We start from the raw sequence: 14,148 nt of genomic DNA on the forward strand, positions 1-14,148 counted from the left end.
AACATCAGTGCTTTCATAAAGCAAATTGCAAAGTTTCCAGGCTTTCTGGCTTCACAGAAGTCTTTGTTCTTTCACTGAAACTGGGGATTTGAGCGTTGAAAGCATAGCCCATGGTAGCATACAGCAATGTTTGTAACAGGACAACAGCTCAGTGCTCTGCTACTTGCTTGTTAAGGACTATGGCTTTCATGTCTCGATGAAGCAGAGAGATGGATACTGAGGGCTGGGAAAATTTCTTTATTAAAATTGGATTTGAAAGGCAAAAATTTCTTCTGGTGATGGTGACTTGTATAATTGCATGACAGGATACTGCTTTATAAATTGTCTGTGATTTCAAATTGTCTATGAACTACCAATTTTTAGCCATTATATATGGACTGTGTAGCCATGTGAGATTGTTATCATGTGACTGATTCCCAGGGATCCAGTAAACTCCTTTGGTCAGAGCTGGGCAGCACGTGATGCCTTCCAAAGCTGGCTGCAGCACTTTGCTGTGCCCTTTGTTCATTACTTTTATTTTAGTCCAAATATTAAATACCTGAAAAACTGCAGAGTTACCTGCACAATCTTTCCCTTTTCATTCAAATGAATCTCACAAATACTAGTTGCTGAGGGTATCACAGTGATGTCTGAGATATTATTATGTACAGCAGGTGAGTTAATGCAAATGCACATTTTTTAACACAAAAAACTGCTTACATTTCTTCGCTAGGTGATGTGAATTCTGAGCTGCATGATTTTTGTTAAAAGCCTTGCACTTACCTTGAAAACCTCTGCTTAGTGAAAATGGGTGGGTAGCTGCTCCATGACCTGCCTGTTGACCTCTGTGGGATAACACCGAGAGAGGGAGAAGCTAAGGGTCCGAGAAAAGGGACTTCAGTGTAAGAGAGCTTCACATGGAGCTCCTCCATGTCACTTCTGCCAGATTCTGGGGGTGCCCAAGTTCCTAAGGTGACTGCTGATGTGAGTGAAGAGCACTGCCAGATACCACTGGTGAAGCCTTGATTCCTGCCCGTGCCTGACTGGTGAGGTTGAGCTTGAGCAGGATGCTCAGCCAGGACTCTTCCCTTCCTTGACCCTCCTGGGGATGTTGAGAGCCTGCACCTAGTTAGGGGGGCACATCTCCTACCTTGCAGATGCATCACCTGGTCACTGGGCTCTTGAGCAAATGGAAAAGAGGCCAGAAATAGCTGAGTAGTCCAAGGAGACATGAATAGGCTCTTTCCTTTGAAACAGAGGTAAAGGTTGAACTGCCTATGTGACGTAATCTCTACCTTATGGTAGATGCATAATTTTGACTATGTATGCAGCTGTCCACTGATTTTTTTTTTTTTTTTTGATCATTTTTAAGTCTAAGTGACACTTTTGCCATCCTTTCAGCTCAGCTTCCTCCACACATTCACACACTGAAAATGGTGTAACACCAACTGTGCTGATATTCTCGTCCCTTTGTGGACCTTGCCCCATCACCTAGGTTTTAGGATATGCATTTGTTTCTGCTACTGAAAAGGGCAGCTAAATAAACTCTGCTGTAATGAAGCCTCAGCAAAGCTGAGCAAGTTATGGTGCAAGCATCATTCCCATGGGGGCTGTTGTGTTTGCTGGGGCATTGCACAGCACTGTGGCTGCAGTGCAGAGTCCTCATCTGTCTGCAGTCAGTGAGCCTGGATGGATCAATAGCAGCTAATTTTATCTTTTCCTGCTTACTGGGTCTTTGACACCACCAGTGGGATTCATCAAAGACCTTGTGCCATTAGCACTGTAGCTGTCTTACGCTCCTCTGATGTGCAAAAACGGGCCTGGGAACAGGCTGTGTGACTGCACTCTGGCCTTGCTGGAGGGCTGGGAAAGCACAGATATGTGTCCAAAGAACGTCTCTTAACGAGTGGGTCCCAGTCACTGCATGTGGCATCTAAAAACTGCATGTCAGCCTGTGCCCAGTCCCCACAATAAACTTTCATAAAGTTAGTGCTGTGGAGGGCTAGCACCAGGAGTCCTGAGGTTCGCCTTTGCCCTGCACTTACTGTTTTGGAGCAGTGAATATGAGCATTCCATAGCAACAGATCAAACCAGCACCTCTCTGCAGGTGCCATCAGTGCAGCATTGATGCAGAACTTAGGTTTCAGTGGCAGCACTGCCCACCCAGAATGAGAACTGGAGGCTTTAGACTTTCTATCTGATAACCTTGTATGGGTGCCAATACCAGGGAGGAGGCTGGGCATGTAGTTAGTTCTTTAAAAGTGTTGATAGCTTTTGTAAGAAATCCTGAGTTTGTGGAATTAACATTTTCTTGGTGTCTAGTCTGAAGGGAGATTTTTCGATTCCCTTTTGAATGTACCAGACCTACAGAGTATGCATCTTGTGGGCAGCTCAGTATATATAGAGCAGGTGGTGTTTTCCCAGTGCTGTTGCCCTATGGTAATGTTTATGATGTGATCTAAATGGCTGTAAACACTTTTTGATGTACACACTTTGATTTGCTGCAGAGAAAAATTAAGGCTAGAATTTAGTAATTGTTAAACTGAAGCTAGAGCTTCCTTTCAGAGAGTGCTGAGAGATAGAGCATGTTTGGAAGAGAATGAAGATGAAAATGAAATAGAATACATTTGAAAGCAATGTTTCTTCCTTGTTTGTTCTAAGTGTCGATCTCCTGTAATAAATAGCACGCTAATTTCTTGCTCCCAGAAGACTCACTCTAAATCTGAAATTGAAAAATAGCTGGAGTTTCCAAGCTGACAATTTGGAAGTAAACTCTGGCTGCTTCTCACAGAACCAAATTATTTGTTCCGATACTTTGTCTAACAGAGAACAGTGGGAATGGGGCAGGCAGAAGCAATCTAATTCATTACCATCTCTGAACAATGAGATGAACTTAGTCCAGGCTCCTAAAATAAATCAAACCTGACCCAACTGTACTGTTTTCATTCTAGCAAGAGCCAGTTGAATCATCTTTTGGGATTAATGGGCTAAATGATGTTACTTCTGACTATTTCCTGTCCTCCAGTATAAAAAATGAAGTTGACAGTACAGTGAACATTGTAGGTAAGTACTCCTGTGCTTTTCATATATGCTAAGCGTACAGGTGAATTAAAAGACAAATACATGAAATAGGTAATGCCAGAAAAAGAAAAAAAAAAAAGAAAACTCTTGACTGCTTCAAACTCACCTTTCCGCAGCACTGTGCACGTCAGAGAAGAACCCAGGTATAATTGTGTCTATGTATTTTTTGTTAACCTAAGCTGCACAAGGTCCTGCCTGCAGGTCTGCCCCATCACTCTGCAGTGATGCTGAGCAGTGCTACTGCAGCATGCCTGTTTCTCTGAGAGCAAAGCACAGAGGAACTTTTTCAGGTGGCTTTCCCTGACATCAGCTTTCTGCACAGTGTAGCTCTCTGCTGTAAGGAGATGCTACTCAGTGTCCATGGCAGGTTATACTGAAGCTGGGAGATGATTTCCCTTTCCTTAAAAAAACAGTTTTATACAGGATTGCATTTTGTTTGTGAGTTTAAACAAAAAGATGAAATAGAAGAACTTGTTTGTTTGTTTTTAACATTGGGTTAATTCTTAACGTTAGAGAGCTAAGAAAAAGATCAGTGAAGTCTGTGTTTAGAAACAGGTACTTAGGAATTAGATGTCATCTCAGAATGTGTATGATTGGCCCTTGGTAGAATAACTGGGCTGGTTTTGACAGCTCTTTTGGGGCTGAGGTTGTCACTGCAGTGAGGGCTCCTAGAAATGTGACGCATATACTATTTTCTGTAGAGTTCTACTTCTACATACAAGAAAAAAGTGCTTGAAAAATATGTTGATCTTCTTTTTGTGAAGATGGCAGTAATTGCACGCACTGACTATTCTTTTCTGCCATTTTTTTACATCACAGGGCTCTGTGTTAAGTCATTCCCACAAACACTTCCATGGTTGAGCAGTTCATGAGTTTGTTTTTTTGTTCTGGATGACAGGATATTTAATCAGTTCTTTCTTTGTAAGAGTTTTAGGACATGAATTTGTTCATACTGTTACAGAGAGCTTTATAACTTGAAGGCCTTACGCTAAAACGAATTATATATACTGACTGACTCAAATCCAGATCTGAAATACAGCAAGGCTGATATGCAGCCCCAAGGAGGAAGCTTCCTACACTTCAGTTTTTTGTTGTAAAACCTTCAAGTTAAACAGAGATCAATTAACAGCAGCCTTTCCAATGTACCTGGTGTTCCCCAAATCCACAAACATACAAGAGAGTCATTTTACTGGAACAGCTCATTTTCCTATAGTGCAGTGTATCCTGAACTCCTGTTCGATTTTACTAGGAGATGAATCCATGTTGCATCTTGGAAGATCTCAGTGATTTACAGAACAGGACACAGAACAGGACCCATAGGGGGATATAAGAATTTCTGAAAGGTCTAACATAGAAACCAAGAGAGAAGCAGAACTGAATGGCCCCTGAAGGGCTTTCGTTTTAATTTGAGCTCACAAGGGAGGTCTCCAATTAGCCTTTTGTTTTTTCCCTTTGCTCTTATGGATATGCCCTGTGTCCATTTCCAGGGGTATGACAGCAAGGTTTGGGTGGATAACTGTGATCCAACATTGTTTAATTAAAGGCTAGGCAAGTGTGCTGCTTATCCAAACTGAAGAGAGAAGTCCTTATTTAGTACTCCAAGCCAGTATTTAATATAAACAGGGGAGAAAGGGTAAAATAGATATATTCTGCAGAAAGGACAGAAGTCAGCTGGAGGGGAGAAAAGACAAACAGCACCTGCACTGTTTCTGATGTACGTGCAGCTCAAAGGAGAGTGGTGGCATACTGCCCAAATAAGCAGTATGTTTTGCTGCACTAAACTTATCTCTTGGGGTGGGTAAGAATTCTCCAGGTATTGAGGAGAAAGATAAAGCACTGCAGATGGCCTGCTCTTATCCTGAAAAGGTTGCACAACACTGGCTTCTTGTGGATAAAAATTAACTCTGTGTGTGTGTGTGCTCCTGACCCCCAGCACCCCAATGTAAAGCAGATGTTTTCAAAACAAAATATCAGGAACCAAATGGTAATAATTGTAGTGATCCAACTGAAAAAAAAAACCAAACAAAAAAGGCTATCTGATATGTATATCATCTTTTGTACGTTGGAATTGTCTCACAGACTGCATAGCCAGGTTCAGGGAGTTTGTAGTAGTTGGCTGGCACTTCACTAAGCTTTTCCCTGGGAGAAAACCCTGTCACTTTTCTTTTTGAAAATGTTGTGCCCAAAAGATAGAAGACAGGAGTGGATTGTGCATTCATGCATATTTATTTGAGTTCATCCAAGAAAAGACACATCTGTCCTTTATAAATTAATAATCAGAGTGCTTAGGTCACTTAACTGAAGAATTTCAAGATGTGCTGTGCTTCATTTACTACATTTTTCTTCATCGTGGATTCTGGTTAAAAAAAAAAAAAGTGGAAAAAAAAAAAGCTGTCTGAATTTCTAATAATTCAGTACCATAAGCTTGGTGAATTAACTGTGACTGTTCCTTGAAACGTTCAGTTTTGGCCACTTCTGGAATGATGTTGCCAAGTGGAATGGGGTGCTGGTGCCTGAAAGGTCATACCTTGCTGCCTAAAACTCAAAATAGGCGTTTATTGCTGGATAGTGTGTTTCAGACTAACAGCAGTTCACAGCATGCATATAAATCTGGACCAGTTCCTCTGGCATAAAATCTTCCAACTATTATTGAAACTGGTAGGAATTTGCCTGCATGAAAAATTGTTCTTTTTGATGAGTTATGGTGCAGTGAAAGGGTATGGATAGTCTTTCCCTTTCTCTCAGACAGCTGTGGATTCAGGTTAGCCATTCCCTGAGGTGGCTCCTCATCTGCTGGCTGTTCTGATCTGCCTAGTGGCTTTTTGCTCAGTGCCAGATTAATGCACTTGTCATGTGTTCCTATTGGTGGGACCAAAAGGGGAGTTGTACAAGATGGGGAATTGTCTCTAGCAGCTCCAGAGAACTGAGATTTTGGCTTTTACCTCTGTACTTCTTTGCTGAGTGACTTCTAAGTTTATTCCTCCATTTCAGAAGGGTGTTCTGTAGCACAGCTAGTGTCTGCAGAGTGCTTTGGGGTGCTTGCAAAGCATCCATGGTACCTTTACTTTGTAGAAATAAAAATGTTACTTTAGAATTAAATATTACTTTCCTTGGGGGGGAGGGATAGGAAAAACATGCCAATAACTAACTAGACAGTAGCTGTCAGTCATGGACCACAGGGATTACAGAGTGCAGGTTCAGCTATGATTTTCTGCATGCCATCACTGACATTGCAAGTGTCAGTGAGAATAAGCCTCTAATTGAAGAAATATTTTTTTGCACATGTCATTTATTAATTGGCTTTTCACAAATTTTACATGACTGTGAGGCCAGTTTTTTTGTGTGCTAGTTCTGGCTTATTTGCTCTCATGGTGCATAATGAATGTGAAAGCATCCAGATGCAATGGGATGTTGCCAGTTTGCTAGGTGAGGATGCTTTCCCAGATTAAGAGAGATTGCCATGGTCTGTATGTCCTGGTGAGGAAAGATTGTGGCTTTGGTGTTCCCTAGGAAAGCATCAGGTTAGCTTGTGTTTTGGGGTGGGCTCATGGGCATTTTGAGTGAGAGCCAGGAAAGAGTTAGGCATTCTCAGTTGTCACAAGTGGAAAAGAAATTTCTTTGAAGATGGGGGAAATTGAATAAATCACACAGTTTTCCTGTAGAAGTCCCATTGAAAGCAGGTGGTGGATGTGGAAGAAGGTGCTGAGACTGTGTTAAAGATTCCAGCTCAGTCAAATACCGAGCTTGTCCTTGGAGCATGCTCTTAGAGGTTCAGCAGAGTTGACATATTATGAGTAATGGATTTTTTTGTTCTAACTCCAAGTTGTAGGACAGCCGCACCTTGATGGCAGCAGCGAGGAGCAGGTGATAGTTGCCAATCCTCCAGATGTTTGCCAGGTGGTAGAGGTGACAACAGAAAGTGATGAACAGCCTCTCAGCATGAGCCAGTTGTACCCCCTACAGATCTCCCCTGTCTCATCCTATGCAGGTAAGCATCCTCATGTTTCTTTATGATCTTTTTAAGAAATGCTCAGAAGACACTGAACTTGCTAGGGAGTGCCAGGCCCAGAGGCAGGGGTTTCTGGAGAATAGCAGGCTCTTTAAGGGCAGCTGGCACAGATACAGATTCAGTAATGTCTGTTCTGCTGGCTTCTGTATTTTTAACTCAAAAACTCATGGTCCTGTATATTAACTTTACGTTGGGAAACAGCTCAGCGGAGCTGAGGATGGAAATATAAGCTGCAGTTTTTAGCCTGTGACTAATGGAAAAAGAACCTTTTTGGATGTAATGTAGAGAGGCCTTTTCATCTTTTATTAGAGGGGCATTTTCAGTGGTACAAGTGATACGCTGCAAATATATTATGCCCCCCTGGCAGCCTGATCTTTTAAAGATAAAAGGTCGTAATCTCTGCTGTATGTTTCCATGGTGCTTACCACAGTGGATACAGAGTGCTAAAGGCTGCATTAATGATATGTAGTGCAAATGTGAATCTGAAGGCCCACGGAGGGCGTGGATATGTCTTGTTACAAATAGTCTGCAGACCAGAGCAGCCATGTAGTGACTGATAAGAAGGGGTCTGTGGAAGTCTGGTTTCCAACGTCTGTCTCTCATCTGGATTCTCTGATACCTAAAAAAGGGAGAGACAACAAGCTTTCCCCTGAGTCAGGGTGCTAATGGTTTCTTGTTGTTATCGGGCTCCTTTTTTTCATAAAATTGGTAGGAAGTTAAGAGTCTTGGCCCTTATTTATCCGTTATCCAAGGCTGACAATATGTTCAGAAGCTGTTAGGGGAGAACAAACAAATGTACACATGGGCACATCATAGAGTTCCTGCAGTCATACAAGCCTTATTTTTGTAGGAAACAGGGCAAAACCACGTTTGAAAGTAGAAGAAGTTTCATATCCAACCTGTCCTTCCTTTTTTAATGTGTTGCTAACTTGCAAGCTTCAGGAGACAGAGGCAAAAACAGAAATGTCATCTTTTTAGGCAAACTTGAGAATTAATTGTTCCCACTGCAATTTATTATTTTATACATGGTTTTGCCTTTGACTCATTAAGCTGAATTACTTCCAGATGCATTTTTATAAAATATGTATGTAGGATTTTTTATCTTTGGGTCTGGGTGAATATTATGATATTCTGTTGAATAGCCTCCAACGTTAGTCTCAAATGGTGATATATGGTCATGCTTCCCCATGTGTTTAGTCTGTAATGGTCAGAGCATTTAAAAGGGCTTTGCGAAGCATAGGGAGGGGTGCTTTAATTTACTAGTAGTGGGAGACAGGGCCTTTGAAACATTTGTCCTTGTTCCAAATGTTTCTTGCAAAACTGTTCCTGGCTGTGCAAAAGCAAAAATGATGCTTTTTTTTAATCTCAGCTAAAGGATCTAAGCTCTTGGAATGCAGACAGAAGTCACCAGTCCTTTTTAATACCTTCATCAATGAGCAGAAGAGGTGGCGGAGTGCATGCTTGCAAAATTTAAAGTAGACACCAAATAGAGGACACCATCAATAAGCCTGAAGGCAGGGCCACCATCCAGAGAGACCTAGAGAAGCAGCAGGAATGGGCCAACAGGAATCTTACAATGTCAGCAAAATCATAAAATCATCTAGGTTGGAAAAGACCTTTGAGATCACCAATTTCAACCAGTTCAGCAAGGACAGATGCAAAGTCCTGTGCCTGGGAAGAAAGAACCCTTTGCAGTGATTCAGTCTTCGGCGAGTGGGATCCGGAGTAGCTCTGCAGAAAGAGGATGGTAGTGAGAGGGATCAGGCACTGGAATGGGTTGCCCAGGGAGGTGGTGGAGTCACCGTCCCTGGCAGTGTTCAGGAGGTGTCTGGATGAGGAGCTACAAGATATGATTTAGTAGCTTGTGGTAGTAAGGGTGATGGGAGAACAGTTGGACTAGATGATCCTGTGGGTCCTTTCCAACCTTGTGATCCTGTGATTCTATGACATGAGCCAGCAAAGTGCCCTGGCTGCAGAGAAAGCCACAGCCTGAAGGATTATGGCTAGTAGATCTAGGCAAGTGATCATCTCCCTCTACTCAATGCTAAGTCACACTGCTTCCAGTGTACTGGGTCCAGTTTTGAGTCCCTGGTCGAAGAAAGACACAAACAGGAGCAAATGTTGGAAAAGGCTGCCAAGATGATGAGGGGTTGAAGCACTCATTCTCTGTGAGGAGATGTTGAGGGACAGGACTTGTTCAATCTGGAGTGTTATAGAGAAGGTTGAGTGAGGCTCTTTCATGGTGGTGCATAAGTAAAAGGCAGAAATTGAAGCAACAAAACTTGGTCCAACTGGGTATGAGAAAAAATTGAACTTTTTTCACCACAGGGCTTGACATCATGAGAATGACATTTATGGGTCATTCTCGTGATGTTTCTAGCTTTATCTTGTTACGCACAAAGCCATACAGATATGGAGCCCTAAACCTGCCCTTGTGGCTCCCCTGAGTGCAGTTGCCTATTCTGTCAGATGCTACCACTGAGTGGCAGGAAAGAGGATGGCCATAACAGCTGCGCAGGAGCACATAGTTTAGCTCTTCTGAAATAACAACGACAAAAGTAGTAGGTATCAGCTGTCCTACATAAATCTGCTTTATTTCAAAAACACCTCCAGTTCCTTTCTGAGGTTACACAGGCAAATGATATTTCTGGCCCTTATGAGTTTCCTCATATTTCCATTGACGTCTATGAAATCCATTTTTTTTAGTACCAAGGCTGTTCTTGTCAGCCTCATCTTGACACTGATTCAAATAACCTTCCTGATTCAAATGACCTCTTTAACTTTCCATACCGGAATGGCTTCCATGGCTTTTCCTAACTATAGTGCTCTCTCTTGCTCAGCATCTTGTTATGTATAGACATCAAGGATGGATTCCTTTTTATCTACATCACTATTTTCTGTTGCCACATGCTTCTTCATGTCAAGGAATATGTGTTTCTTGTCTCTGTGTGGATTCCTCCTATTGACTGTCTCTGGGACCATTTCTCCTTTCGTATAGATTACTTTCTGCCTCTCCTTCCTCTTTCCCTCCCTCCTAGTCTGGCTTAATTAGCCAACTTTGTCATGTTGTCACATCTCTCTATACCTGTGCCAGTGAATGAGGAGCCCTGCAGAGTGTTAACTTCATAGGGCTTCACAGTTAGATCCTCTGCCTTGCTGCATGTTGTGGCTGGGACTCTGGAGTAGGCAAGGTGCCAGCTGTGGAAGTTAAGGTGTTTAGCAGATGAGCTGCCTGCTTACTTATTTCAGAAGGACTTTGAGTGCAGTTTAGATCCTTGCATCTGAAAGAACAACTGAGCCCATGAGGTAATGGCCCTTTGCCTAAACCTGGTCCTAAGCTGAGCTTCTGGGGAAGAGCAGGGAGTTGCCAGTCTGTCTGGAGACATGCAGGGAGATCATGTGGTCCTACCCCTGCTCTAGCAGGGCCACCTAGAGGGCTTGAAAATACAGTGGGGCTCTTCTGCAAGCAAGGGCTGAGCTGCAGGTGGGTGGTCATCTTGCTGGAGCTGCGGTCCTGTCCCCCCCCCCCCCCGTGCAGAGGAGTGGCAGCTGGTGTGTGTCTCTGTGCTCTGTTTGGAAGTGGGAGGTGCTGGGGCTGCCCACTTCTCTGTGCTGGAGTGTTGGGCAGAAGGATGAGGAATAAAATGGGAGGCAGGGCAAAACTGAAACAAAAGCAAAGTGTAACAGCAGTAATAAGGTGCAAGAACTGATAACGAAGTCTTGAGGTGGCAAACTGAGATAACAGTTTATGAAACAGAACCGCACTTATCTCCTCTTGGGTGGTGTTGCTGATGATTTGCAGGGAGATAAAAATAAGGATTTGCACAGGACTTTGCTCATAACTGGGCTCAAGCTACCAAGAGCCAAAAAGGGGAAGAGGAGGCATTCCCCACTGGCAGGAGTCTCTCTCTGCCCAGAAGTGTGAGCAGTAACATTGACCTGCTTCTTCCACCTCTGTTGCAGTCTGTTCCAGAGTGTATCCATATTAACTGTGATAACCATATGAATTTACTCCATAGTTCAATGATGCTGTGTTGTCTGGCCTTTAGATTACTTTAGAGGGGGGTTGTGGTTTACTATTCTTTTCTGCTTGTTTGGCTTGGCTCTGTTTGCTTGTACTTGTATGAAGTGGATCATGCCTCTTGAGCTGGATTTTGTTACTGCAGATAAAATTACTAGGGTTTCATTTTTGCTTCTGTTTTATTTGACAGAAAGTGAAACGACCGACAGTGTTCCAAGCGATGAAGAAAATGCAGAGGTAAGTGTTTTCTGGATTTTTAATGCTTTGGAGCAAGACTTCAAAACAGCGACCTGAGGTATTCCTTCCACTTCTTCGTTTGCAACTGTGTGCTAGTGGAGCATTCATGCTTAATAGCTGGGGGAGAAAGAAAAAGTAGGAAGCTCCAGGGGAGACAAATGTTGGGATGATTTTCAAGCAAAACAGATATCTCTGCACGTTCATTCTTCCTCATCTGTTGAAGCTACAAGGAAATTGATTTTCATGAGGAAATACTCTGCAGAGCCATCAGCAGTGTCAGCTGGTTTGTCAGCATGGAGCAAACTATTGAACCTTGTCTTGCGCACGCGTGCATGTGTACGCTGCATTGACATTGCTGGGTAGTGAGTATTTTATCTCAGCTGATGCACACTTGCTTTGTTTTCCTTAAATGGCACGTGAGCTCATACAATTGGAGGAAACACTTGCACGTGTGATAGAAATACAACTTGAATGTTTGTGGTGTGTGAGGTCAAAAGCAGGCAAGACTGAGTTAGCACACAGCAAGAGCTACCTTCTGTCTGTGTGGTTATAATAGTGTCATTCCTCTGCTGTGTACCAGAGGACTGTTCCTACTTCCATGAGCAGGTGGAAAACAAGCTACCTGTGAGAATTTGTGTTACAAGGAAGAGAGAAAAGTGTGGAAATGCCCCAACTGCTGCACCAGTGGTGGCTGAGGTGGGGGTTCCCCATCTCCCCAAACCCAGTGGGGACCTTCCTTTGCAGTGCCACTGCAGCATGTGTGATGATGAAAGGACAGGATGCTCATGTTTTCCTTCTCAGACTTCATCCCTGTGATGGGTGGACATGCTGCCAAGGGGCTTTCCTTGCAGCCTTACCTCTGATGACAGTGCTTTTGAGTCTCTGTGCCAGCCCTTCCCAGTAATGGAGGAGACTTCCATTTGAAGCTCTTGAGTTTTAGGTCACCTGTGTCCAATTTTGCCGATGGCATACTGTGTATAAGGTCTTTGTTTTCCATGAGAAGAATGGGCAGAGTGTCTTGAGCGCTGGAGAGCCACCAGGATTAAGACAAAGGACTTAAAAGGGAGAACTGACAGAAAGCAAAGATATTCAAAGCCAGTTGCTGGTGACTCAGGCTTTTAGAGATGGGGTAACTCCTGTGCAATTTGTGCATGTTTCTGTCCTTATCTTACTGCTGGGAGCCGTTTGCAAAGTTCGTTCACTCATGCAGTCTTTCCTTCTTCTTCCTTCCCCTTCATAGGGACGACTTCATTGGCAGAAGAAAAACATTGAAGGCAAACAATATCTCAGCAATCTGGGAATGCGGAACACTTCTCATATGCTTCCCAGCATGGCTACTTTTGTAGCCAACAAGCCTGACCTCCAGGTCACCATCAAAGAAGAAAGCTGCCCGCTGCCTTACAACAGCTCCTGGCCACCTTTCCCAGACATCCCTCTGCCACAAGTAATGTCCACAGCCTCCACTAGCAGCAGCCGGCCAGACCGCGAGACACGGGCTAGCGTCATCAAGAAAACGTCAGACATCACCCAGTCGAGAGTCAAGAGCTGCTAAGCTTTGACAGTGTGTTTTTTAGCTTTGTTTTGTTTGGTTTTGTATTTTACGTTTCTCTAGGAGAGGTTCATCCCTTGACGCACATTAGACAAATCTAAGGTAAAGAAAGCCTTGGCAATATAAAACATTGCTGTGTCTGACTCCAGTGCCGGAGTGTTTTTAACTCAGGACTCCAGCCGTCAGTGTGTACATCTGAACCCAAGGTGGACTTGCAGGGTTGCTACGTAGGAAAATAAAACAAGAACTTTGGCCCACTTGCAGGTTCCAGTGTTTCATAAGAGGACCAACTGACCACAAGGGAAGTGGTGCTGCTGCGCTTATTGCTGTCAAGGCTGTGATGGAACTGAAAGCCTCAGAATGGAAGAGAAAATGTGAACTAGCTGGAATATTTTTAAATAAGAAAAAATCTATTGTGAATATTGTACATAGTGCAGTACTAGCAACGTTGCAGTCTGCTTCTGCACCTTATTAAGAAAGCACTTACAAAAGGCCTTTTATTACCTTGCTCTACTTAATGGCACATTGAAGGTCCCTCCCCACCTGTATTCTTTTCCAAGGCTATTCTTGCTAAAGTGTCTCGAAAGAATAGTGGAAAGGAAAGAAAGATAAAACTTTCCTTGTGGATTTCATACATTTTAAGACTGCTTTTCTCTTCTCGTGTTTGTTTTCTAATCTGCTATGCTTGAATGCCGCGTGGTACAATAGGGAAAAAAAAAACTATTACAGAGATGTTATGCAAATTCCCAGATTTAAAAAAAAAGAATACTCTAATTCTAACCAGAGCAAGCTTTTTTATTTTTTATACAGGGGAATATTTTATTCAAAATAAAATTCTAAAGTGAATATAATTTTTTTTAATCTTTTCTACAGCAAATTTATAATTTTAAGATTCAATCCTTGGTTATCAGCAGTTATTACATCCTTGTGGCACATTTTTTTTTAATTTTGTAAAGGTGAAATAGCTTTTATGAGCTCATGTAGCAATCAGATTATCCTGTGGATTGATAATAAATATGGTATATAGTTAAATTTTTAATAATCCTCTTGTTTGTCTCTCTTTTTTAATCTTGCAGAAGTCCCAGATGGCATGGGTGTTTGATAGGTGGATATGACGGCTCAGAGTGAACTATTAGCATGAGCCACCTTTACAATTTCTGCAGTGCTCATCTGACAGAGAGGGAAATTCTCTGCTCGAGACATCTTGAGGTGGAAAGAGGAACTAGTGCTTAATGGTGACCAGCTCAAGTTTGGCCTCACGTGCACGGGTTG

The 14,148-nt window shown here is 42.8% G+C and overlaps 1 protein-coding gene across 6 annotated transcripts in view; it reads left to right on the top strand.

Moving 5' to 3' along the window:
• IRF2 (interferon regulatory factor 2) overlaps positions 1-13,918 on the top strand; it is a 40,798-nt gene extending 26,880 nt beyond the window's left edge. For all 6 annotated transcript variants that reach the window (XM_042870949.1, XM_042870948.1, XM_042870947.1 and 3 more), the window contains 4 exons: positions 2,931-3,042; positions 6,884-7,048; positions 11,281-11,327; positions 12,568-13,918. In XM_042870949.1, the coding sequence (XP_042726883.1) occupies positions 2,931-3,042; positions 6,884-7,048; positions 11,281-11,327; positions 12,568-12,879 (636 nt within the window). In that variant the 3' untranslated portion in view covers positions 12,880-13,918. The remainder of the gene's footprint in view (positions 1-2,930; positions 3,043-6,883; positions 7,049-11,280; positions 11,328-12,567) is intronic.
• The last annotated feature ends 230 nt before the right edge of the window (positions 13,919-14,148 follow it).

Source organism: Lagopus leucura, unplaced genomic scaffold (assembly GCF_019238085.1).
Source record: "Lagopus leucura isolate 7727_CA_CO unplaced genomic scaffold, USGS_WTPT01 Super-Scaffold_100004, whole genome shotgun sequence".
Classification (NCBI taxonomy): Eukaryota; Metazoa; Chordata; class Aves; order Galliformes; family Phasianidae; genus Lagopus; species Lagopus leucura.